This window comes from Leptonychotes weddellii, chromosome 15 (assembly GCF_054177405.1).
Source record: "Leptonychotes weddellii isolate Sample4059 chromosome 15, ASM5417740v2, whole genome shotgun sequence".
NCBI classification, from domain to species: domain Eukaryota; kingdom Metazoa; phylum Chordata; class Mammalia; order Carnivora; family Phocidae; genus Leptonychotes; species Leptonychotes weddellii.
In genome coordinates, this window is record NC_138383.1 from 20,667,240 (window position 1) to 20,694,442 (window position 27,203).

At 36.9% G+C, this 27,203-nt stretch overlaps 1 protein-coding gene across 2 annotated transcripts in view; it reads left to right on the forward strand.

Annotated features, from left to right (window-relative positions):
* The window catches only part of NPEPPS (aminopeptidase puromycin sensitive), a 91,203-nt gene that overhangs the window by 50,616 nt on the left and 13,384 nt on the right, over positions 1-27,203 (forward strand). The window contains exons 1-15 of one of the 2 annotated variants that reach the window (XM_081805108.1): positions 1,261-1,389; positions 3,887-4,008; positions 7,939-8,046; positions 9,209-9,409; positions 9,858-9,954; positions 10,066-10,099; positions 10,938-11,052; positions 13,184-13,348; positions 14,186-14,290; positions 14,724-14,784; positions 17,609-17,718; positions 20,740-20,803; positions 22,885-23,024; positions 24,756-24,890; positions 26,480-26,699. In XM_081805108.1, coding sequence (XP_081661234.1) covers positions 3,934-4,008; positions 7,939-8,046; positions 9,209-9,409; positions 9,858-9,954; positions 10,066-10,099; positions 10,938-11,052; positions 13,184-13,348; positions 14,186-14,290; positions 14,724-14,784; positions 17,609-17,718; positions 20,740-20,803; positions 22,885-23,024; positions 24,756-24,890; positions 26,480-26,699 — 1,630 coding nt within the window. In that variant the 5' untranslated portion in view covers positions 1,261-1,389; positions 3,887-3,933. Of the gene's footprint in view, positions 1-1,260; positions 1,390-3,886; positions 4,009-7,938; positions 8,047-9,208; positions 9,410-9,857; positions 9,955-10,065; positions 10,100-10,937; positions 11,053-13,183; positions 13,349-14,185; positions 14,291-14,723; positions 14,785-17,608; positions 17,719-20,739; positions 20,804-22,884; positions 23,025-24,755; positions 24,891-26,479; positions 26,700-27,203 lie in introns of those variants that run through there. The other variant, XM_081805107.1, reaches the window with a different exon arrangement.

Sequence of the window (27,203 nt, forward strand, 5' to 3'; positions counted from 1 at the left end):
GGGCGCCTGGGTGGCTCAGTTGGTTAAGCGACTGCCTTCGGCTCAGGTCATGATCCTGGAGTCCCGGGATCGAGTCCCGCATCGGGCTCCCTGCTCGGCGGGGAACCTGCTTCTCCCTCTGACCCTCCCCCATCTCGTGCTCTCTCTCTCTGTCTCATTCTCTCTCTCAAATAAATAAATAAAATCTTTAAAAAAAAAATAAAAAAGAAAATAAAAATGACATCCTTATTTTTTTCAAGTTTTAGTAGGCTGTACAAGCATTCTATCTTCTGGTAAGGGAATAGGGAGCATATATTGAAAGGACATTAGTAACCTTTGTGTTTAGCCTCACCAGACTTAACAGTCATGCCAACTATTTCATAGCTAAGCAACACATTTTCTTTTCCGAAGTTGGCACATTCTAGAGTAATGGTTAAATTACCATGATCATTGTAAGCTGACAACAACTTCAGAATCATTTGTTAAGGATCCTGCAGAGTGGTGTTTATTTAGAGAAACATTAGGTGATATTGACATTTCTAAGAGTGAAAAACAGGGTCACAGGAAATGGTGACACAAAGGCAGAGACCTTTACTCCCTTTTTATACAAATTAATCTGTCTTTAATTTTTTGGCATTTAGTAGGATCATTAAATTTTTATTGAAGTATTTCAAGATCTACTTCAGGTTTTACAGCAATTATACTCTCCTAAGCTTTAAAGAAATAAGGTGTTTTTTGTTAGTTTGTTTTAAAGATTTTATTTATTTATTTGACAGATCACAAGTAGACAGGCAGTCAGAGGGAGAAGGAGAAGCAGGCTCCCTGCTCAGCCCGATGCTGAGCCCAGGGTCCTGGGATCATGACGTAAGCCGAAGGCAGACGCTTAACCAACTGAGCCACCCAGGCGCCCCAAGAAATAAGGTTTTTGGTGGAAGTTGCAGTTTTCCAGTTGTTTAATTTATAAATGGGCTTATTGTAAGTTTTAAAAGGTTTATCATCCCAAGCAGATAAATATTGCATACAATGCATATTGAAATAAGGTGTCTAATGTGAGGAAGCAATGTAAATTATGTGGGCAAACAGGTATAAAATTAGACAATCTGGCAATCAGTTCTTCAGTATGGTGTAAATTTGATAAGTTGACATTTATTAAGTTTTTTTTCTCCTGTTTTTGCCCTATAATTCTACTATACTAATAGTAAATATTTTGTAATTAGTATTGTAAATATAACACTAGTTAAATTTATTAGTGATTTTTAAAAAACTTCAACTTGTGTTTTGTTTGAATTTCAGGTAATAACCTTTTCCAATACTTTGTATTTTGTTTAGTATGCCACTTTTTTGAAAGTGGCCACTATCAGTATCTTGTTATGGTTTGATGGCCTTGGAGATTTAAAACCGAGTAAAAGTGTAAGCAGCCTTTCTTACTTAGTTATGAGTTTTAAATCATTTTATTCCAAATAGGAAAAGGCAAAAGTAGATTTCCCATGGAATATGAGTTATATAAAAGAAATCTTAACATGTGACTAGTGAAAACAGACTGGCCAATTCCATTTATGGAATTACAACAGGGGGCGCCTGGGTGGCTCAGTCGTTAAGAGTCTGCCTTCGGGAGCGCCTGGGTGGCTCAGATGGTTAAGCGTCTGCCTTCGGCTCAGGTCATGATCTCAGGGTCCTGGGATCGAGTTCCGCATCGGATTCCCTGCTCAGTGCAGAGCCTGCTTCTCCCTCTCCCTCTGCCACTCCCTCTGCTTGTGCTCTTCTGTCTATCTCTCTGTCAAATAAATAAATAAAATCTTTAAAAAAAAAAAAAAAGAGTCTGCCTTCGGCTCAGGTCATGATCCCAGGATTCTGGGATCGAGTCCCACATCGGGCTCCCTGCTCTGCGGGAGACCTGCTTCTCCCTCTCCCACTCCCCCTGCTTGTGTTCCTGCTCTCGCTGTGTCTCTCTCTGTCAAATAAATAAATAAAATCTTTAAAAAAAAAAAAAAAGGAATTACAACATAAAATTCCATCAAACACTTCTTTTTAAAGGTAGTGGGGTTTTGCAATCTACTAGATAAGTCCTTGTAAACTTTATTAATGTGAATATATCTGCTTTTTTAAAGATTAGTGAATTCCTAAAGAAAATAGGGAGAAATTGTATATTATAGTTAAATTCTTTAGTATCAGTCATTTAGAATTCTTTCACATTCTTTTATTGTATTCTTATTTACTGTTCCAGTAATCTATCATTCTCTTTAAGAAAGTATTCATCGTCCCCTTCAGACAGAATGTCTGATTTTTAAAAAAATAAGATTCACAAACACTTATTCAAATGAGCTTCAATTCCCCCCCTCCCCCCAGCATGATTACATTAAGAATATGGCACTTTCGGGTGTCTGGCTGGCTCAGTCAGTAGAGCATGGGACTCTTGATCTCGGGGTTGTGAGTTCAGGCCCTACATTGGGCACATTAAAAAAAAAAAAAAAGTGGCACTTTTTTTAATGATGATGACTTCGCTGCAGAGGTCTGAAATTTTCTCTTGAAATTACTTTCAGAATGAGTTTGAAGCACATATGAAAATGAGTATTATTACATAATTGACATACTTAATAGACAACAGCGTTTTGTCTAGAAACAATATGCAGTTTGTCATTCACTTTTTCTGTAGATTTGGACTCTAAATGACTTTTGGACCTTTTCATAAAAGTCAATTCAATTTTGGAATGTGAAGATCTGACTGAGAGCATCCAAAAGGATATGTCAAAAAGAGGGGGGAGAGTTAACATTTTGAACAATGTCAGTGTCATTGCTCTATGGCATTCCAAAATGACAGTTTAAAACATTAGGATATAAAAGTTTTAGAATGATTGCCTAATTATTTTATAGTCATACCATGTCTTTGATTTGTTAGATTCCCATGTTCTAGATCTTGTTATAAATAGGCACTTTAAAAGGATCAATTAGATCAATTAGAAGTCAACATTTTTCTGGTTGGTTTTTTGGGGGGATTTAATTTGTAAAATGTAGAATGGGATTATTGTTTTGTCATGCATCTGAATTTAGTAGATGACTAATAGATATTAATTATAATCTTTGTAATGAAAGAAGGTACCCATTTTGTCTAATTTGGTTTTGCCCCCATACAACAATAGAATATATATTCATGTTGCGTTTTTATTTGCATTTAGTAATTATTGAGTAAATGTATTTCTTTAATATTATCATTTCAAATGATTGAGGTGACTGTAAGAGTTTTTAATGCCCTTTTGCCAGCCAAATCATTGATCTTGCCTATATAGTTCCTTTCAAAAGTATGGAATCAGTGTTCCATTTGGATTGAACAGACAGGGTTTTGTCTTAATGATGGAGTAATTGGCATGAAGTCCTCTAAAGGGACCAATTTATATGGCATCATTGGCAGAGAACATGAATTTTGGATTAAACAGGCCTAAATTTTTTATCTCATTCTTGCTACTTACTAATCGTGTGACCTCAAGCAAATTATTTAACTTTTCAGCCTCAGTTTTCTCATCTGAAAAAATGGAGACTATATCTTCTTCCAAGTTTCTAAATATTTTTAAAGCACCATGCACAGTAGCATGTCATACATTTAGTAATAAATGTTCATTTCCTTTCCTGTTTTTACCTTTATGTATTGGTGATTAGAGATTAAGTTAATAAAGTTAAAAAAACTTTCTAAACAGTCACCCTAAACATGATGTTAAGGTTTACTTTAGGATTAGTTTGCCATTTATTTTAGTAAATACTGTATTCTCCCCATTGCCAGGAGAAGTGTTTGAGAAAGGAAGGAATGATTTGAACATTGTAAACAGTCAACTCAGTTAGTGTCTTAAGGATATATTTTTGATAACTTGTACTTAATGTCTATATTAAAGTGGTTTTCATTCATCTTCAATCACAGGTACAGGAACCTTAAAAATAGATTTTGTTGGAGAGCTAAATGACAAAATGAAAGGTTTCTACAGAAGTAAATATACTACCCCTTCTGGAGAGGTGCGCTATGCTGCTGTCACACAGTTTGAGGTATGGTGTTCTTCTCTAAAATGTTGTTATCTTAAAGTAGATATTCTGACAAAGTTCTGTTCCATTATTTGCATGATTATTTCAGGCTGGGTCCCTTCGGCCATAATTATGTTCATGATTTTGGAATCTTTATTTTATATTAAGCCAGTTATCTCCATTATAGAGGGAGAGAATTAGAGATGTGGGCTGGAAAATGGATACACACACACAACACACACACCAGCATTACTGTTTCATAGGAAAAGCCACAGGAATCAAATACTAAGAAGACAATTTTAATTAAAAAAGGTACATAGTATAAAAGCAATTCAGGTATTGAAATTCTGTTACATATGTTTGTATAAATGTATGTGTATATGTAACAAAATAATATATGCATGTATGTGTATATACATATACATCTGTATACATGCATATATGTAACAAAATTTCAATACCTGAATTGCTTTTATACTATGTACCTTTCTTTTTGTTTTTTTAATTTTAAAGATTTTTATTTATTTGACAGAGACAGACACAGCGGGAGAGAGAACCCAAGCAAGTGCCTCACTATGTACCTTTCTTAATTAAAATTATACTCTTAGTATTTGACACCTGTGGCTTTTCCTACCAAATTAATAGTAATGTTGTTGTATAGCATTCCTTTTATTCTTTGACATGTCCTTGCTATATGTTTATCTTACTATATTATCTGCACTTTGATTTTTATTTATCAAGTATATGCAAGTTACATAGCTTGTTTTGAATTTGCTAGTGGTACTTTTAAGTATTAAATCTAATTAAATTTATTCCTGTACATTTCAGTATGGATAATGAAACAATTGATCCTATCTATTTTTATGTTTCTGCCTGTATCTCTGTATTGTTTGTTTTGCATACCTAAAGTTTTGGATTGGGGCGCCTGGGTGGCTCAGTCAATTTGACATCCGACTCTTGATTTCGGCTCAGGTCATAATCTCGGGGTCGTGGGATCGAGCCCTGCATCAGGCTCCATGCTGAGCATGGAGTCTGCTTGTTCCTCTCCCTCTGCTCCTCCCCTCGCTTTCTCTCTCTCTCTCTCTCAAACAAATGAATAAAATCTTTAAAAAAATTTGCCATAGCTATTTAGGCTTAATTCTGTGTTTCCATTATTTCAATGCTTATCTTTAGCCCTTTGAGCACTTCTGCATCCTGGAATGGTTGCCTGGAGTATGTCTCCAAATAAAAAAAAATTTTTTTTAAGATTTTATTTATTTATTTTGACAGAGAGAGACAGCGAGACAGGGAACACAAGCAGGGGGAGTGAGAGAGGGAGAAGCAGGCTTCCCACTGAGCAAGGAGCCCCATGTAGGGCTCGATCCCAGGAGCCTGGGATCACGACCTGAGCCAAAGGCAGCCGCTTAACGACTGAGCCACCCAGTCGCCCCCAAATAAAATTTTTTTAAGGGAGGGTATGTGGGTAGTATACTTCCAGGGTCTTTGCACAACTGAAAGGCTTTCATTTGCCTTAATACATGACCAGTTTTACTGGGTGTATAATAGATTTGTTGGGGAAAAAAGAAAAAGAGAAAGAAGAAGAGCAGCCCCTGACATTCAGAAGTTGCACCAGCACTCCCAGCTAGTCCATGCTGTTCTTTTTGACGTAAACAGCATCATAGAGCACCAACCTCAGACAAGGTTACTCTGAGACCATGATAAAGTGAAAAAAAACAAGGGTGCTTCATAATTTCATCTAAGGACAGACAAAAGCAATGTCACTGTGCTACCCATGAAATAAGGAACAACTCCCTCTCTTAGTTAAAATGAGCGACATCTTTATTAATTACGGTTTTAGTCTTGCTCTACGCTGCCCTCTCTACAGGTAAGATTTGTTGAGATGCGCACCCACAGAATCGCCTCCACTTTTTGACCCCACTCAATTGAGAGTGAATCTAAATCCTTACCCCAATTCACCCTGCCAAATCCGGAATATACATATAATAGCTTCTTTCTTACACACCCCAGGGTTCCCCTTACTATGAGTTTTCCCTTGCTACAATGAATAACAAACCCAACTTTTCAACTATAAGAGTGATATATACAGTTGGCTTACAATTTTTCTCTTTCAAAGGTATATAAATGTTGTTCCACAGTCTTTCATATCTCATTTTGTCAAGGGGAAGAATCAGACTGGAGTATCGTTTTTTTCCCTTGTAGAGTAACATATTGTTTTGTTTTGCTTTGTTTTCTTCTTGATTGCTTGTTAAATTATTTCTTTGTACTTAAAAATTAAAAATTTTTACCAGGTGTTCACTTTTCATAACTTTTACATAGTAATTGGTGAACCCTATTGATGTTCAGATTCAGATCTTCAGTGTAGCCAAGTTTTCTCCTATTACATACTACATTTTCACTGTGGTTTGTGCTCTGCTCTCTCATAATAAGTTTATGTCTAATCTCTATCCCTCAGATGAAGTTTTGATGGCTTTCATCACTCTGTCCTTTTGATATTTTAGAAACTTTTTTTAAGAAACTTTTAAACCTGGGGCGCCTGGGTGGCTCAGTCGTTAAACATCTGCCTTCGGCTCAGGTCATGATCCCAGGGTCCTGGGATCGAGCCCCACATCGGGCTCTCTGCTCAGCGGAAAGCCTGCTTCTCCCTCTCCCACTCCCCCTGCTTATGTTCCCTCTCTCGCTGTGTCTCTCTCTGTCAAATAAATAAATAAAATCTTTTAAAAAAAAAAAAAAAGAAAAGAAACTTTTAAACCTTGTTATCCATGTTACTCATTTAATTTCTTCTAGTATAAATTCATTTCTCTACCGCTGCTGCTCCTAATTTCAATTTTTCTGTGCTATCTTTTCTTTCCTTGTACTCTGCTTACTTTTCAGATGTCTTATTTATTCTTTGAATGAATTCATCATTTATTTAACTTCTTTGAGAGTGCAATTAGCCATCTGACATTTTCCTTGGAGAAACTTTTCCAGAAGTATGTGCTTCCTCTACCTCTCTATAATTTATTCCTTCTTTTCATGATACAGAATCTTGTAATTGGTTCTATTTTTTTTACTTCATTCTGTTTTATTAAAGTTTCTTTTATAACTGGTATTCTACTGAACCGCTAAACTTTATTTTGCTTTAACAAGTTTGCTCTTTCTTAAAAAACAAACAAGTTTACTCTTTATTTTTGAAGAAAAAAATGAGGTCTTGTTAAGTAAGTCAAGCGGTGACAGTTTTATGTGTAGTATATGGAAATGCCATTAAATGGATGACCTGCGACGCCTGGGTGACTCAGTCGATTAAGCGTCTGCCTTCAGCTCAGATCATGATCCCAGGGTCCTGGTATTGAACCTCGCATCCGGCTCCCTGCCCAGTGGAGAGACTGCTTTTACCTCTCCCTCTGCTCCTCCTGCTCATGCTCTCTCTCTCTCTCTCGCTCTTTCTCTAATAAATAAAAATATTTTTAAAAATATGTATCATTCTGGGCGCCTGGGTGGCTTAGTTGGTTAAGCGACTGCCTTCGGCTCAGGTCATGATCCCAGAGTCCCGGGATCGAGTCCCACATCAGGCTCCCGGCTCAGCGGGGAGCCTGCTTCTCCCTCTGACCCTCTCCTCTCTCATGCTGTTTCTCTCTCGCTCGCTCTCTAATAAATAAATAAATAAAATCTTTAAAAAAAAAAAATATGTATCATTCTAAATTATTCTAATACTGTATATTGTTAAGATCTGTAGCAGACCTAATTCCTGGATTATTGCTTGTTTTTGTTTGTTTTTGCGTTGTTGATGTGGCAGGGATAATAAGCCCCATGTTTTCTCTGTAGTCATTCCCTAGTGTGTTGCCTGGCATGGAGTAGAAAGTAAATATTTAAACAAGTGAAGGAATGGATGATAGAAAGAAGATGTTGACGGTTACTTCATGAAATAGTCGGTTAGGTTAATTCAGTAATATTTATATTTCATATTCTTTTTTTAAGGCTACTGATGCCCGGAGGGCTTTTCCTTGCTGGGATGAGCCTGCCATCAAAGCAACTTTTGATATCTCATTGGTTGTTCCTAAAGACAGAGTAGCTTTATCAAACATGGTATGTATGTGTTTGTAAGTTATATTTAAAATTTGAATAAGCGTTTATAATACTTAGTTTTCTGGTTAGATGCAGTAGCATGAAACCACTTAGCACGGTGCTTGATACATAACAGGAGCACAGATGTTCATTTTCTTTATTTCCAGTAAGCCCTCTTTTTTTAAATTTCCTTATTTGGAATTTCCTTCCTCATGGAAGAAATTTCTTATAAACTTTAATTTGGAAAACTGAAAAAGTGGTAAGTTTAATAAATACTGCCTGAAAAAAAAATCTGACTTTCTTATTAAATGCCAAAAGATATAGGCATGTAATGAAGTGTATTTGGGTTTCTTAGAATATGCTCTCTTCACTGATGTCATTATCTCTTTCATAAATAGAATAAGCATTTACCACTTGAAATATACTGTTTAAGACAGAAGTACCCGATAGCCTGTAATATGAATCTGGGGAATTTGGAAAAGCCTACTGTACCTGAAAATACCTGGCTTTGCCTCCTTATGGTGCAGAGAATTCCATAGAATGCCATTCTCTTCTCAAATATTCCTAAAAAGGAGGCTAATATATTAAACCGAAATATTATTTTACAGTTTAGTATGAATGAATTTATCAGGTCTGTTCTTGAATAAGTCTTCCTTGGAAGAAAGAATAGATCTTGTGAAAGTAGAGCTCCTGAATAGGAAGAAGGGAGCGGTGGACAACAAAGAGAAATTAGGAACTCTGTAGGTCAAGTGGAAATTCCTCCACAAATTTGCTTAGAGCCAGCCTTGGTGTAGAGAATGCTCTAAATTTAGATATCTGTACCCTTTGAAATGCAGATTTCACAATTACCCTTCATTAATAATTATTGCCTTTTATCCTTATTTCACTTGAAAAGTATTGAGGTCTTAAAACATCCCAGTGCCTGGCATATAATAGGTATTCAAGAAAAGTTGCTTCTTTTCTCTCATAGATCCTTGGGAGTTTTAACACTTTAGCCCCCAACTTCTTAGTGTTTCCTTCTTAATAGGAAAGATTTTGACAGCATAAAAGCAGTGGATGAATTGGGATAGATAAGTAAGCAGTGCTGGAAGGGGGAAGGAGAAGCAGCAGAGTTTTTGGCTAGTATTTGCTTTAAGGTATTTAATGTAAATCTGTTTAAATTTTTTCTCTCTCTTTTTTTAAGAATGTAATTGATCGGAAACCATACCCTGATGATGAAAATGTAGTGGAAGTGAAGTTTGCCCGCACACCTGTCATGTCTACATATCTGGTGGCATTTGTTGTGGGTGAATATGACTTTGTAGAAACAAGGTCAAAAGATGGTGTGTGTGTCCGTGTTTACACCCCTGTTGGCAAAGCAGAGCAAGGAAAATTTGCGTTAGAGGTAAATGTACTTGAAGAGGATTGTTCCAACAGTCCATAACTCCAGGTTGGGGAATTTACATTTCTGATCAATTATTAGTACAATTATTTATAATTTAGTCTGAAATTTGTGTACTTTGGTTTTATTTTTAATAGAATTCTGAAACTACCAACCTTGGTGTTACATTAGCATTTTACAAGACAATGATTAAGAGAATATTAGAGTGGAATTTATTTATCCACAGAATGGGTGGGAAAAGATGTAGTATATTTTTCATACCAATATATTATAGATGGATTAAAGTTTGGCCAACATTAACAAAAGCCAAAGACTTTTGGAGGTAGGGTTCCCCGGGGTTGGTTTCTAGTAACTTGAGAAGCTTTGGCTTGCAACAGGATTCCTTTGTGGATTTCTATATGAATTACAATAAAATATTTATCAGACGGTTCTTTTGTTTATACTTTTGTAGGTTGCTGCTAAAACCCTGCCTTTTTATAAGGACTACTTCAATGTTCCTTATCCTCTACCTAAAATTGATCTCATTGCTATTGCAGACTTTGCAGCTGGTAAAGTAAATTTCATTTTATTGCTGAATTGTAATAACTTTTTTAAATTTTGTGATTTTGAGGAAGAAGTATGTATATATATCAATAAATGTTTATGTTTATTTTATGAAGGTGCCATGGAGAACTGGGGCCTTGTTACTTATAGGTATGTTAATGATGCATTACCCTGCCTTATCTTTTCAGTCACTGATTTCATAAGAGCTTCACTCCTAATCACCAGTTGAGTAGCTTCTGCTTTATGATCTGCTGTAAATTTTCCTACCTCCCCCACTTCTGCGCACATTTTAAGAATGCAGATGAACACCCTCTGGTGCTACTATCTGAGATTGTAAGATTTTAAAGTGAGCATCTGGCATTAGTAACATTTTTAGATCTATTTTTGGCTGACTTTCTCATTTTGGTGCCTTCTCTTCCTCCCAGGAGTTTCATAGTTATTTTTCCAGCTTGAAGAACTGTCTCTGCTTTAATGTTTTCTAGCCAAGTTTTTACATATCTGTCACCACAATACAGACATGTGGGTTGTATAGTTTTTAAAGCAGGGTCTGTAAACAAGTTTTTGCCCCGCCTTCTTTGATGAGTTAAGTTTTGGACAGCCTGCTCAGTGTTCTTTTTGGGACTGTGGAATGCATGTTCCCCCCACTTGCCACTCCCCTTCTTTTAATGGGAGGACTGTTTACACTCTCTGTCTAGCACAATAATCCCTAATCCCTTAGACAAAGTTTTTTAAAACTTAAGGCATCTGTTTACAAACTGATGTTTAAACTTGTGTCACACCTTTGATCTGCTGTTGTATGAATTCTGTTGGAATAGTCTTCAATCTTCCCAGAACTTTTTCTGTTCTGTACCTCTGGGGAAATGTTTTCTTGACATCTCTAAAGCCTAACTTGACCGTCTTATTTACCATTTGAATCTCCCTCCCCCATTTGTGCATGCCTTTTATTGCAATACTTACATTGTTTAAAAAAAATTTTTTTTTAACACAGGGAGACTGCATTGCTTATTGATCCAAAAAATTCCTGTTCTTCATCACGCCAGTGGGTTGCTCTGGTTGTGGGACATGAACTCGCCCATCAATGGTTTGGAAATCTTGTTACTATGGTATTTAATATTTTTAAGTGCTCAAATATATTTATCTTCATCCTGCTGCACATTATTTTGGCTACATAGTATTTCAGGTTTGACTGGAACATAGTACTAAAAAATAAATGAATGATAGAAAATCTTTATTTTAGAACATCCACTTTGAACAGTGTTTATCAGAATCTCTGTGTCAATCAAGAGTATGTGGATAGTCTTTATTCAACACAGAATACTTCCTAAACTGTTGTAGAATTTGCCTGCAAATGGCAAAGTCATAATACTAATTTGAGTGAGAGAAAAAGATTCCTCTTAGGTACAGAGATTACAGGCTAACTATAGTTTCTTGAGCATATTTATTATGTAGTTTAGTAGCTGAAAAGTAACCTGATAAATAACAACATGATCAGTTAGGTTGAAATGTTTTTAGGAGTCAGTTTTCTCATTGCCTAAAATGTTAAGTTGAAATTGGATAGAAATGAAACTAGGGAGTAACTGTAAAGTATATTAAAATTTCCAGCTGTCCCATTGAAATTATTATTTATTATGTTTGCAGTAAATTTTGCAGCGTTTGCAGTGAATGATCTCTGTTCTTAAGTCTTGACCTTTCCCTCTTACTCCAAATAAGTACCATCTATGTCGGCTAGCTGTGTTCGAGTTTGGGAGCACAGAGTTTAATGAGTGAACTAGAAGTACTTCTGCAAAGAAAGAACTGGAGATTCTGGAGCCAGCCAAATTCCCTGATAGCATTTTAGGCTGCCAAAGAGCAGAACCTGACTTGGATGTTAGTTGAGTCCATATGTCATAGGAATAAGCAAGAAAGTAAGACATTTAGCAACTATTACGTGTCTGAGACAGCTTTTAAAGAAAGCCAGCCCTTGAAATTAAACCATTTCCTTTTGCTTTGGGTGTTTAAAATTTTACTTAGGGGTGAGAAAAAGTTTTGAAATATAATTTCATGTGGAATTAAGTATGCTGGTACCTGTATTCAAATATGTACAGAAATATTTTCTTCTCCTAATGTAGCAAGTTTGTTGCTACCAAACAATTTTTGTTAGCTTTGAGCAGTCTTCATTTTTTATGATTTTATTTTTAAACTACCAGCAATAAATTTTAGTAGGGGAAATGTGCACATTCTCATATAGCTTTTAAGCAACTTTTTACTGGATTTGAGCAACTGTTCTAGTTATTAGATGTCAGTTGTTTCTTTAACTGAAATTTAAGGGCTCATGATAGGTTGGTGAATAACTAGCTCTGTACCAGCTTATCTTTGTGGAAGCTACTAGTTAAGTGCACAAAGCACTTAGATAGCCTTTCATCACTTAATATTGAAAATATTTTATCTTTTCAGAATTTTAAATAAATGCCTTTTTGCTTTTCACCATTGCAGTAGTCCTTTAGCATTTATCTTGGATTCTTATATTGCTTTCTTTTTGTAAGAGATTTAATCAACTTTAATGAAACTTAGATTAAAATCTCTTTCTAAAAAGTTGACTTTTTTTAAAAGTTGGTTTTATCTGTGACTCATTTGTATTCTTTGTCCATTCTACTGTTAATTCTTATTAGCAGGTGAGAATTTTATATTCCATAAATACTTAAACACCGTTCATTACTGAACTACTTACTGCCATGATACTTCTGTTAATTTTACCTAATTTTATATGAGCAGTACTGCTTTTCTGTTTATCTAGAAAGTTTAACTCGTCAATCAGTCATTATGGAAATCCTTCCCAGTTTTCCTTATTTGGTCCTGGTAGCTTTCTGGTTTATTAAACTAAATTTTACCTGACAATATAGGCTCTTGCCTACATTTATCTGCCCTCTTCCCCTTTTCCATATGAGGGCTTTCTCCCCTCCCTCCCTCCCTTTTTCCTTCCATTTTTATCTAGCTTTGGTAATAAAAAGTTACTTAGCTATGTTTTGAAATGTCCCTCAGGCCTAATGCCAAAATCACCAGTTGGCCTTCTTTAGCATCTCTTTTAAGCATCTTTTTTGTTTAGAGACGTGAGTTATTTACTGAATGTTTTTTACTGAATTTTGGCTTATTAAGTTGTAAGTTGTAGAGTATAATGGAAGGGACATGTGAGTTTTTCAAATTAGTGGAATGATAAATACTTTGTTTTCTTTACACATTTCTTTCTTTTGTTTTTAGGAGTGGTGGACTCATCTTTGGTTAAATGAAGGCTTTGCATCATGGATTGAATATTTGTGTGTAGACCACTGCTTCCCAGAGTATGATATCTGGACTCAGTTTGTATCTGCTGATTACACTCGTGCCCAGGAACTTGATGCTTTAGATAACAGCCATCCTATTGAAGTGAGCCATACTTTTCAGCCATTGGCCTTTGCTCTCATTTCTAATGAAATAAATAATTTGTTATAGAGATACTTAGGAGCCTGAAAAGAAAAGAAAATTGCACGGGCAATTCACTTGTTTTTATAGCTCATATTTTCAGTCTTGAAAATCCCACAAGAGTAAGTACTAATTATGTTTCTTTTTAAGGTAGACAGTATAAGAATTTTATCTTTATAGAGGCAAGTGCTATATATACCCATAAGCATTCACTAAATACATTTTTATTGAACAGTATGGGAGAACCATGCCTGTTGGGCAGTATGCACAAGGGAACATTATGATTCCGTTGTTTCAAAGAAAATTCTGAACATATTCTTTTATTGTTGTCATTGTCTAAAATATATATAAAATTTTATTTCTCTTGACTTAGCCTATCCTTATTTTGACTAGTTTATATGAACAGATTTTGCCTCCAAAGAACTTATAGTCTACCTTGACATATTTAACCAAAGTCCTATGTAATTATAAGCTGTTACAGTTAGTTGCAAGAAGTCAAATGTTTCTCATCTCTCCCTTCCTCCGTCTCCCAATTCCCCAATAAAATGATCCATGGTGATTTGCCTCCCAGCAAAGCCAAGCCAAGACCCACAGAGATGGTGGAGATAATGTTATATACTCCGCTTTATTAGTGTTAGTTACTACAGTCTTTTTAAGGATCATCAGTATTCATTTATGAGTGAACTAAAGGCAGAAAAGTATCTTATGAGTTAGGAGGGTTTTTCTAGAAAGCTTTTTATGTAATTTAGTATTACAGGCTGTCTGCTTCCTGTCATAACCCTGAATCACACTGTCTGCCAGGTCAGTGTGGGCCATCCTGCTGAAGTTGATGAGATATTTGACGCTATATCATATAGCAAAGGTGCATCTGTCATCCGAATGCTCCATGACTACATTGGGGATAAGGTAAAAAAGCAATTAAAAAAAAAAATCTTCCATCCTTTTATGATGAAATCATAGTGTTTTGCATGGGAAAAAAGTGTCTACTTTTATCTAGATTAAGTTCCTAAGTAATTTTTCTAGACTCTAGAAGGATATTACCCTGATCTGGCTTATCTTCTTTTCTTTTTATATTGACTCTTGTGGTCTCTTAGATGAATGATGTGTAAATGTGTTTGGGGGATGTGTGGGAGGCTGGTATAAAACTTAAAAGCAAATGCAGAAGGCAAAGAGTATGCATTCTTAAATAAAAGACAGTAGACATTAGAGGGATAGATGTTTTTCAGTAAGTCCAACACTCAGCTAATTTGAGTAAATTAGCTTTTGAGTACTAATATGCAAATACACTATAAATTCCAAGGTCTTAATCTCCTGGATTTTAAAAATTGTGTTTTCTCAGGACTTTAAGAAAGGAATGAACATGTATTTAACCAAGTTCCAACAAAAGAATGCTGCCACAGGTAATCTTTAATAGCTTGAGATAGCAGTGAAGAGAAGGTGTTGGCACTCTATCCAGAGCGGGACATTTACTTTTTTCCAAATACTTAACCTTCCGTGTGATAGATAGGAAATAAAGTTGACCTGTTTGGTGCCATGTGTTAAGTCATAGATCAACATGAATCAGAACCCGTTATCCTTCTTGTCCCCCTCCAGAACTCTGCTCTCCGTAGCTCAGTGTCCTGCCACCTCAGAGAGTCTGAAGAGTTTGGTTTACCTTACCAGAACTTGCTCTTTTTGGTGACTCATTGGTTTTATTGGCCTAAATTGACCAATGGCCATTAAAATTGCTACAAATTAACCATCTTTTACTGAACTTGTGGAACTAGTGCAGTGAGTTTCAGTGAAGGTTTAAGAGTTTTTGTGGTTTAAGAGTGTATAGTGGTCTATGATTTATTGTGTATGGGAGTCAAAACAAAGAATAAAGGTAGGAGTTGATTGAAGATGAAAAAGAGCCAGAGTTGGAGTTTTGAGTTCTTCAGTGAACAAAAATAGTTTAAAAGCAAGATTTGTGGGGGCACCTGGGTAGCTCAGTTGGTTGGGCATCTACCTTTGGCTCAGGTCCTGGTCCTGGGGTCCTGGGATCGAGCCCCACATAGGGCTCCCTGCTCAGCAAGAAGTCTGCTTCTCCCTCTCCCACTCCCCCTGCTTGTGTTCCCTCTCTCGCTGTCTCTCTCTCCCTCTGTCAAATAAATAAATAAATAAAATCTTAAAAAAAAAAAAAGCAAGATTTATGTAATGTCACTAGTATCTAATAGAATGACAAAAGTTCAGAGAGGCCTGGCATGGGCTGTTCCTGAGGTTTGTGACCTGTGAATTAAAAATACAGAGTGTATCTGCCTCTCTGTTCAGGACATGATGTAACCCTGACACTCTCCCCTCCTACCCTACCCCCACCCCCTGCTGTAAATTTCCACCTCAGTTTATAAAAGAGAGAGGCATTCTGTTCCTTAAAGCAGAACTACAGAGAATGTGCTCCTGTAAGTTTTCTGAGTCTTTAGCATGCATACATATAATGCATGAGGAAAGAACCTTATAGTTCTTTTTTCTTTTTTTTTAAGATTTTATTCATTTATTTGACAGAGAGAGACACAGCGGGAGAGGGAACACAAGCAGGGGGAGTGGGAGAGGGAGAAGCAGGCTTCCCGCCAAGTAGGGAGCCCGATGTGGGGCTCAATCCCAGAACCCTGGGATCATGACCCGAGCTCAAGGCACACACTTAACGACTAAGCCGCCCAGGTGCCCCAGAACCTTATAGTTCTTAAACTATAATGTACACACAGTGACCCAGGGTCTATGGAAATGTTTGTAATTAAGTAGGTCTGGGTTAAGACCTGAGGATCTGCCTAACAAGCTCCCGGTGAAGCCAGTGGCTGGTTTATAGGCCACCTTTTGCACAGCGAGGCCTACCATGGACCTTTTCTTGGTTTGCTTATGTTATGAAAGACAATTGGTAGTTCAGACACAGTGCAGTCACCATCCATGGTTTTGGTCCTCTGTCTCTCCTCACTCCCCTTTCCTTAATTCGTGCCTTTATGATCTCTCTCCTGAATTCTGCAGTTGCCTACCAGCTTAGTACTCTCTTTGGTTTTCTCTCTCTCTCTGAGGCTGGCCAGGGTTATCTTTCTAAAGCGAATCTCTGATTGCATCACCTACTAATTAAAAACACTCAAGATACTTCACTCCCCTCCACAGTAGAGCCCCACAGTCTTAGCAGCTCAGCCCCGGCCTGCTGTCTCAGCCTCAGTGCTCCCACACCTGGGCCTCTGTCTTCAGCTTATTGAAAATTTGCTGTTATTGATATTTTCTGTCTTTTCTTACACTTTCTTCTTTGTACATAGACCATTTATTCTGTCTACCTGGATTGCCCTTTTCCCTTTGTCAGCCTAATGAACAACTCCTCTTCAAGATGGAGACCAAAAGCCAACTCTTGTGAAGCCTTTATTTTTCTTGGATTTTTCTTTTTTTTTTTAATATTTTATTTATTTATTTGAGAGAGAAACAGCATGAGAGGGGATAGGGTCAGAGGGAGAAGCAGGCTCCCCACTGAGCCGGGAGCCCGATGTGGGACTCGATCCCAGGACCCCAGGATCATGACCTGAGCCGAAGGCAGTCGCTTAACCAACTGAGCCACCCAGGCGCCCTTTTCTTGGATTTTTCTTGAAGGGCTTTTCCTCTGTTCATGTCCCAATTCTAGTGTGTGTCACATTGTATTGCTCTTTTGTTTACTTGACCACCAGTGCTGTTTGACCCTGTGAGTTTTACTTCAACCTCAGAGCATTGAATATTTTTTAACCTCTGTTAATCAAATGGGTATAATGGTTGTAAGTTTGTGGATGATTATTTAGGGGTGATCTTGAATATGTTTCTATTTGTTTCTATTTCTTCTTGTTTGAACTCACCTGTTTATCTTTTGGTTATTATAATTTGTGATTTTCTTTTTAAGTAAACTCTAGGCCCAACGTGGGGCTCGAACTCACAACTCCGAGATCAAGAGTTGCATGCTCCACTGACTGAGCCAGCCAGGCACCCCTATAATTTGTGATTTTTTTAGTAAATTGGAACAATTAAGGACATCTTAGACTATAAGACCAGTTTTTGTAATAGAATTTATTTAATGGGGAGGCGAGGGGACATTAATTTGACCCCCTGTTTGTCTCCTGAACCTGAAAGAACCAAAAAATTGGTTAGCAGTGTAGTGTCAGGAGTTATGTAAAATTTCTGGTTTGTTTAGGAAAACAAAAATGTCAACATTTTAGATTTTCATTGTTTGTGTTTATCTTCTAGAGGATCTCTGGGAAAGTTTAGAAAATGCCAGTGGTAAACCTATAGCAGCGGTGATGAATACCTGGACCAAACAAATGGGATTCCCCCTCATTTATGTGGAAGCAGAACAGGTAACCTTATAAAAAGTCCTCCAGTTCATCTGCTACTGTATTAAATGAAATTCAGTCAGTGTTATCAAATTTGCTTTTCTGTACTTTAAGTATTCTAGGTAACATTTAAGCCAGCCTTTGCATTGTTTTCTCAGTGATTTATTATCTCTATACTGAATAGTTTGTCCCCCACATCATTAAAATCATACGTACTTACAGCAGAAAACAAAATGTTGTCTACTTTTACTGTCCCCAAGGAAAACTGTAAACTTGATGTGTTCTTTTTTTTTTTTTTAAGTTTATTTATTTATTTACTTACTTATTTAAGTAATCTCTATACCCCATGTGGGGCTTGAACTCACGACCCTGAGATCAAGAGTTGCTTGCTCTTCTGACTGAGCCAGCCAGTCACCCCTTGATATAAATCTAAAATGAACAAGTGGGGTTTATTCCAGGAATGCAAAGTTGGTTTAACAGTTAAAAAAACAGGGGCACCTGGGTGGCTCAGTTGGTGAGGTGGCTGCCTTCGGCTCAGGTCATGATCCCAGAGTCCTGGGATCGAGCCCCTCATCGGGCTCCCTGCTCTGCGGGAAGCCTGCTCCTCCCTCTCCCGCTCCCCCTGTTTGTGTTTCCTCTCTGGCTGTCTGTCTCTCTGTCAAATAAATAAAATCTTAAAAAACAAACAAACAACAGTATATTGATTCATAATCACTACATTAACAGAATACAGGTGAAGAACCACATAATCACTTCAATAGATGCAGAAATAGCATTTGTTAAAATTCTACACCAATTTACAGTATTCTTTAAAATTAGGGGTTTTTTTTAAGATTTTATTTTTAAGTAATCTCTGTACTCAACTTGGGTCTTGAAGCCACAACCCTGAGACTGAGAGTCGTGTGCTCTACCAGCTGAGACAGCCAGGTGTCCCTTAAATTAGTTTTAATGTTGGTTGGGTGGCAGTGTGATTTTGATTAGAATTGCACTATTATTAGTTGAACTGTTAGCTGCATTCAGAGAGGTGTGCTTCAAAATGAGTTGTCCCCCCAAGAGGACTGAGAGTTACACATCAGCCTTCAGTGCATACCAGAAGTTTATCTTAACTTAGTTTAATTATATGAAATTATGGAATTGTTCTCTTTTATTTCTTTGCCATGGTTTTTTGACCTGCACAGAGAATTAATTACTGTTCATTTTTAGGGAGGAAGATTCATAACTCTTTTTTGGTGTATGTTCACTCTTGTGGTTCTGCACTGTCCATAAAACTAAGTATGTTTTGCAAAGATTTTCTCAATATGGCATTCTAAGTTAAGTTAGTAAATTTGGTTTTTTGTACGGTAAGAATTCTAGGTGACACTTAACCTAGCCCTTGTACTCTCAAAATGCACCCCAGTTTACATGATTTGTTACAGTGCTTGCAGGTTAACCTTCTGGAGCCACATCTTACCCTTAAACATGATTGTATTTTATAATAAAGTATACACATTTGAAGACCTCTCAGATTGAGCATTTGAAGGTAGTTTAGGGAATGCAATCAATCATTTCTTATTGGTGGGAAAAGATATCTAGAAGCTTAGTGACCTACTATTAGGCCATTATGACCATTTTGTTTCTTTCTACTCTTCTTCCTCCACTTTGAACTGGTCTGTTAATAGGAGATGCCTGATCAAACTTGACATTGACATTCTATATTGACTAACAAGTAGTTTTCATTTTATCTGTTTTTAAGAATAATGACATGCTACAAAGATGATTGTTCTTTTCACCCCTGGGGATTTCATTCCTTCAAAAACTGTCAACACTTTAGTGATTACATGTAAAACAGACTATTAGGCCATATTTTTTTCTTCAAGCAGAACACATTTTTAAGGTATCAGAATACTAATACCTGACTTCCTCTGTGTTACTGAGACTAAATTAACTTTTCCATCAAGCTACTTTCAAAGTCTTACTTTCTTTGTTTTGTTGTTTTTTGTCCACAAACACAGCCAAACTCATCCTCCATTTCACACTATAATAAAAATAAAAGCCTATCTATGACTCTTAATTCCTTTAAAAAAAGGAGAGCACTCCAACATATAATATCTTGATTATGATTTATTTCTCACTTTATATTCTCTAAATGTAAACATTTTTGCTTTATTTCTGAATCAATTTAAAAGTCACCTTTCAACTTTCTCGACGACATCTCTGTGACAAATAACTAATCAGTGATGGATGCAGTGTTTAAGTTCATTAGCAATTTCTTTGTGGCATCAAAGTGGTCATTGCTGCTTTACTCAGATCTTTCAGCTTTTCAATTCTGTCTTGTGTAGTCAGTTTATCCATAAAGGTCATGGCCTAATTTTACATTTGATGTGGGTGATGCTAAATCTGTTATATCTTAACGTTATTTAAAATGTTCCAGGACATATTAACAAATGATAAGTAAAACAAATGAACGCATACTGTTGAAGTATTTTTTTTAAATATGTACTTGCCTTTGTTGCTTCTGGCTTTTTAGTGTTTTGCAGTTTTTCCCCCACCACTTTTTTTGTGTTTCATTGCAAAGCTCAGCCTTTGAAGCAAAGTGTGTGCCTCTGTCATGTGTATTGGTCTTTTTCATGTTTATTGGTCATTCTAAAAATTTGAATTCCTAACATGCTAATCTGAGGTTGCCACTTTCTAGAAGTGGAAGAGTCTGGAGATATAACCTCCCTCTACAAAGATAAAAACAGCTTGCTGTAGTATTATTTATCGTTATGTATCCTTGAGAAAATGGTAACACTTTAAAGTTCTTGTCTGCATGTATATCCCTTCATTACATAGAACATGGCCTTTTATTTAAAGTATTGTTATTTTGAGGCCTAAATGAGAAGCAATGCCTTTTCTCCCATTCTGTCTATCATCATCTTCATCACTGTTGCACTTCGGGTTCTCACGAGTCACTTGGTCACTTGGCCATACTAGTTTCACCTTCTACTTTGTCACAGAAGTGTTGCCCCCTCCAAAAAAAAAAAAAATGTGAATACTACTATTTTAGCTTTTGTTTTCCTTCTTTAGGTAGAAGATGACAGATTATTGAGGTTGTCCCAGAGGAAGTTCTGTGCCAGTGGACCATATGTTGGTAAGCAAGTGGCTATAAGTGGGAGCTGATAAATGAATTTGGATACCATGAGTCAAGTGTTCCAATTAATAGGAAATAATTATTTGTAATTGTAATACTTTTAATAGAATTAAATAAAAACAAGGAAATGGTAATAAAATACAAATCTAGGAAATTAAAAAAGGAGATTCATGAGGTATTTGTAGTGTTTTGATATTCTTTGATTTTTGAAATTCCATGTCATTATTGGAAGCTATAAGAAATGAATTAGGATAGGAACACCCAAGAAGTAATGCTTTAGCCTTCATCCCTCAAAGAAGCCTTGGTGCACATTTGTGTGGGTAGCTAATTTTTTTTTTTTTTTAATTATTGGGCATACTAAGTAAGTAAACAAGTAAATAAATAAAGCCCAGTGATTATTTAGCATTATTATGTACCAGTTACCATGCTAATCAGTATAACTGATCCTTATTTTATAGTCTCAGCAGCCCCATTTGGTAGATAGTATTTCCTTTTTACAAATGAGGGAGCTGAGGCATAGCTGGGTTAGTTAAGTTGCCCAAGGTCACCTATCTAATGAGTTAAAGAGTAGGAATTCAAACAAAATAGTTGGATTACATGAGTTTATACCTTTAACCACCACTCAACTCTGGTTTTTCAAATATTTCTACAGGTCATTGATTCTTTTGCTCAGGAAATTAAAAGTGCTTCTCTGCACCTTTCTCACTTCCTTTATTTTTTTTTTAAGATTTTATTTATTTGACAGAGAGAGAGAGATTCTTATTAATTGCAACTTTAAACTGCACTGTCATTGTAATGAGATGTTAACTTGGATGATGTGTTGTCATTGTAAATATACAGCTATAATCAAGTGAGATCAGACATAATAAGTGTGTCACTGAAATGTGAAATTCCTATAACTGGTGTTGGAAAACCATTTCACAAAAAATAACAGTTGGTCAAGATTATCCTGTACTCTGTACCATTCATGAGTAGGCAGACAGGCAGGCAGGGAGAGGGAGAAGCAGGCTCCCTGCTGAACAGGGAGCCCAATGCGGGGCTCGATCCCAGGACCCTGGGATCATGACCTGAGCGGAAGGCAGACGCTTAACCGACTGTGCCACCCAGGGAAGGTGTATATCAGAATCACCAATACCTTTTCATGCTCCGCCCTCCAAAATATGGTACACCCTACTAGGGTTAAGAGGTACAGCCTTCCATCCTTAACCTTCCTTAGCATTTAGAATTACTCTTTAGATAACTATGGCTGACAAGGCAGATGACAGGTTTATTATCCAAAATAAATCCCAAAGTGTTACAGTTTCTGTTTCCTGCCTCATACCAGTCTGCATGGTAGGACTGACAGGTTTTGCAGTTTTTTCAAATACTCCGTGACCAGTATAGGCAGTATTAAAACCTGAACTATCCCAGCATTAGGAGAAAATTCTGATTTGTGCTTTAGGCTAATAGCATAAAGCTATATAACTTATTAATAGTTAGATTAATGCATTGGGCAGTGACTCTCTTCTGTTTGGTATCTTAATTCAAAGTCTGTTCTGCTGATACCTAAAGACAGTATGTTATCTGCCTTACAAAAGTTTGGACTTTTAGCTATAACTTTTTAGTGATGGAATCCATCAGCTCCAGGGAGTATCATGTCTATCACAGAAATAAAAATCAACCCTTCAGTGTTGCAGTAGTATGTATACCTGTTGAGGACTGCACCTTAGAATGTTTTTAAATGCTATGTGAGAGCTTTCACCTACTTGAAATTTCTTTTAACAGTAAAATCATTACTGTCTCTATGGCTCTATAAAGGGAAAACGACAAATTAAAATCACTGTATTTGTGATACTACAACTGAATAAACTGTTCTCCTTTTTTAAGCCATTGTGATTTTGTTAAAAAAATCCTCTCTTCCTTTGTACTAGTATTATTCAGGTTATGGAAGAATTTATGTACCATTGAAAATGAGCTGTTGGCTTAACAGTTAGACTCAAGCTCATGTGTAGGACACCTGTCCTCTCTCTCCGCCTTACCCTCTATTTCTTCCAGTGACAAATTATTTTTCAAGTTTCCTATTCTTTCTTCTCTTGCTTAAGGAGAAGACTGTCCCCAGTGGATGGTTCCTATCACAATCTCTACTAGCGAAGATCCCAACCATGCCAAACTGAAAATTCTGATGGACAAGCCAGAGATGAATGTGGTTTTGAAAAATGTCAAACCAGACCAGTGGGTAAAGGTAAGTCTAGAAATGGCCTGGCCATTTTTACCTGACCGAAATTAATTGATTTCTCTCACTCCCTTTATGCACTTTATGGCTGGCTCTAAATTCTGCCTTAGTTTAGACTAGGACTTGCAAAGACAAAAGCATTACTAAACTTTCCTATGTGAAATTGAGGGCCGGTTTTTCAATTAATATGGTCTAGATATCTTCCCTTATGTCAATTAAGGAAGTGGTAGATAAGCAGATATTAAAGGATAGGATCAAAGGGGAAAAAATAGTAGATTATGTATAAAGTCACATTAACTTTAGATTTGTAGTCTTGCAACTTCAAACTGCACTGTCATTGTAATGAGATGTTAACTTGGATGATGTGTTGTCATTGTAAATATACAGCTATAATCAAGTGAGCTCAGACATATAATAATAAGTCTGTGTCACTGATGAAATGTGAAATTCCTATAACTGGTGTTGGAAAACCATTTCACAAAAAATAACAGTTGGTCAAGATGATTTTTCATTATCCTGTATTCTGTACCATTCATAATTAAAGTATCTACTACACTTTTCTCCCAGCTATAGGTTCCTAATAGGAATTATACATTGTCTCAGACTTCTGTGCTTTTCTGAAAAAAAAAACATTTCTCCCTTTGTTTTAATACATATTTTTAAAATATACTTAGTGGAATACTATATTACCATTTGAAATTAATCGGGAAGATTATGTAGCCATATGAAATTTTTCTTATAAATGAGAAAAACATGTACGCAATGATTGTAATTGAGTAAATAAAGGTATTATTACTGCAGTAAAAGTTAAAGGGACCAATAAAACAGCAGCTGTATTATTGTGAGGTGATTTTAAAAATTACTTATATATAAATAGTAAAATATTTATATCTTATGCTATTATTTTACCTTTAAAGCATTTGATATATAAGTATTATCAAAAATATTTTTGGGACGCCTGGGTGGTTCGGTTGGTTGGGTGTCTGCCTTTGGCTCAGGTCGGGATCCCAGGGTCCTGGTCTCGAGCCCCGCCTCGGGCTCGCTGCTCGGTGGGGAGTCTGCTTCTCCCTCTCCCTCTGCCTGCTGCTCTGCCTATCTCTCTGTCTCTCTGTCTCTCTGTCTCTCTGTCAAATAAATAAATAAAATCTTTTTAAAAAAAATTTTTTTTGCCTGTTGGTAAATAGCCTATAGAGAATAATGACAGTCTGTGATTACCTCACTCCACAAATCACATGAAATTACCTTTTAAGTCCACATAATTCTTTAAAATCTAGGATCTGAGCATTGTTGTTCTGTTGAGACTCTGGCTGAATAGATGAGTGTAAAGGCTTATCTTCCTCAGAGATTCCACCGTCCATGCGCTCTTACATATAGTAAGTATTTTCTGTAAACTTAAAACTGTCCACTGAGAGTAGATAGAAACTGGCCCCTGTGACTCTCTCCCTCCCTACCATCAAGCTCAGTTTGGAGCCTGACGTGGGGCTCAATCTCCCGACCCTGAGATCATAACCTGAGCTGAAATCAGGAATCAGACACTTAACCGACTGAGCCACCCAGGCACCCCGACAACCGATTTCTGTCTTTGTGTATTGTTTCATTTTCATCCCTGCCTGTATATGTGAGCTTTGTTGTTTTCGCTCAGATAAACGAAAACCAGAACAACTTTCACACCTGCTCAAGATGCTTTAAAAAAACAAAGGCAGCTGTTTAATTAATAATGCCCTTTGGGTGTCTTTTCAGTTAAACCTGGGAACAGTTGGATTTTATCGGACACAGTACAGCTCAGCGATGCTGGAAAGTTTATTACCAGGCATTCGTGACCTCTCTCTGCCCCCTGTGGATCGACTTGGATTACAGAATGACCTCTTCTCCTTGGTGAGCCTCTCTCAAGTAGTATGATGGATTTTGTTGATTAAAGGATTTTGTTTTTCCTGGAGTGTCCGCCTGAAACATAATTAGAAGAATATGGTTCTTCCTGAAGGTTGAACACCTTTTGGGACTAGAGCAAATGAATAATTATTAATTAACAGGACAAGATTGAACCTTTTTAATTTATCAGAAACAAATCCCATCCCACTACTCCTAAGCCAGGTTTTGCAACTAAAACTGCCCTTTGTAAGGCAGAAATTCTTTTCAGTAGAAATAGGATAGGTATGAGCCTTGAAGAAATTTCCCTACTGATGTGTTTTTTTAAATAATTAATTCAGGGGCACCTGGGTGGCTCAGTCGGTTAAGCGGCTGCCTTCGGCTCAGGTCATAATCCCAGGGTCCTGGGATCGAGCCCCGCATCGGACTCCCTGTTCAGCAGAGAGCCTGCTTCTCCCTTTCCCTCTGCCTGCCACTCTGCCTACTTGTGCTATCTCTCTGTCAAATAAATAAATTTAAAAAAATCTTTAAAAAAAAAATTTTTTTAAATAATTAATTCAGAGTGATTTATCTTTTTCTAAAATAGTGATTATACTTTGCTGGAAACATCTAGAATTTTTTAACATTCCATTGGTACTCAAATAATAATAGCCCATTAGCTTTAGAATTATGTTATATTTGGCTTTGTTCCAGAAAGGATTTAAATCAGCAATTAGTAGTATTATCTTTATGACTCCAACATAGGTTAGATAATTTCCAGATGTCTGTGATAAAATTATCAGATTCCTCCTAGTGTTCCTTTAAATTGGACTTGAAATTTTCCCTCCCCTCTGCAGTAACTGGTCTTGGATTCCTCCTTTGTATAAACACAGATTAGCATTGATGCACAAAACCTCACATCTGCTGATCTCATTGCTGAGAGAGACCTGTCCCAGGAGAGTGGTGTGTTTGTGCAGTGGGCTGCTGTAACAGAAGTTCTTTTTCCTAGCTCTGTTAGTTAATTCTGAAAGGACTCTGAATTTCTAGTGCCTTCCAGTTTGCCTTCTTTTAGAAATGAGTAAAGGACAGGCTGAAGTTGACACAGTTTGCAGGTCCAGTTTTGAAACAGCCTCTGTCAAAAACCAAAGCCCTAACTATTTTTGCATCTTTTCTGAAAGTATGGGAATTTTTAAAATAAAAACAAAGCCACGGCCGCAGACACTGGATAGAAATAGGAAGTTATTTTCTTTCTTGCTTTTTTTTTTCCTTCCTTTCTTTTCCATTGTAGTTGACACACAATGTTACATTAGTTTCAGGTGTACAACATAGTGATTCCACACGTCTCTACATCATGCTGTGCTCACCACAAGTGTAGCCACCTTCTGTCACCAAACACTGCTTTTTTACTTGGCTCTTTTATAAATAGCAAAAAAGTTAATAAGGAATGTTGTCATGATAGATTTTTATTCCAATAATCTCCTGAATTTATATAGTCTCATTTCCTTTAAACCAGAGACATGACTAACTAGCAGTAGATAATGCTGAAAATGCATGCTTATGTTTTTTTGTTTTAGTTTTTGTTTGAAGACTAGATTAATTTATGTTTTTTCCTATCCCAGGCTCGAGCTGGAATCATTAGCACTGTAGAGGTTCTAAAAGTCATGGAGGCTTTTGTGAATGAGCCCAATTATACTGTATGGAGCGACCTGAGCTGTAACCTGGGGATTCTCTCAACTCTCTTGTCCCACACAGACTTCTATGAGGAAATCCAGGAGTTTGTGAAAGATGTCTTTTCACCTATAGGGGAGAGACTGGGCTGGGACCCCAAACCTGGAGAAGGTAATGGATGTACTGAATGGGGAAGGAATTGATGAGAAATTGATCCTTTTTTACTCAGCTGTGGTTAACAGTATCAGTAGCGTCTTTGTATCTGCTGGATGTTGCTATGTATTCAGCTCACCAGAAATTAAATGTTAGGTCTTTTAAGTTTACTGGTGAAATTACATGGGGCACAACATAAAAACAGTGGTGGTTATGTGTATTCACTGCTAAATATGATTTGTAAACAAAGCAAATGGTGGAAATAGAAATCTTTTACAGAGTTCCAAAGGCGCATCTATAATCAAGAATAGCTAAAGGGCGGGGGGCGCCTGGGTGGCTCAGTCGTTAAGCGTCTGCCTTCGGCTCAGGTCATGATCCCAGGGTCCTGGGATCGAGCCCCGCATCGGGCTCCTCGCTCCGCGGGAAGCCTGCTTCTCCCTCTCCCACTCCCCCTGCTTGTGTTCCCTCTCTCGCTGTGTCTCTCTCTGTCAAATAAATAAATAAAATCTTAAAAAAAAAAAA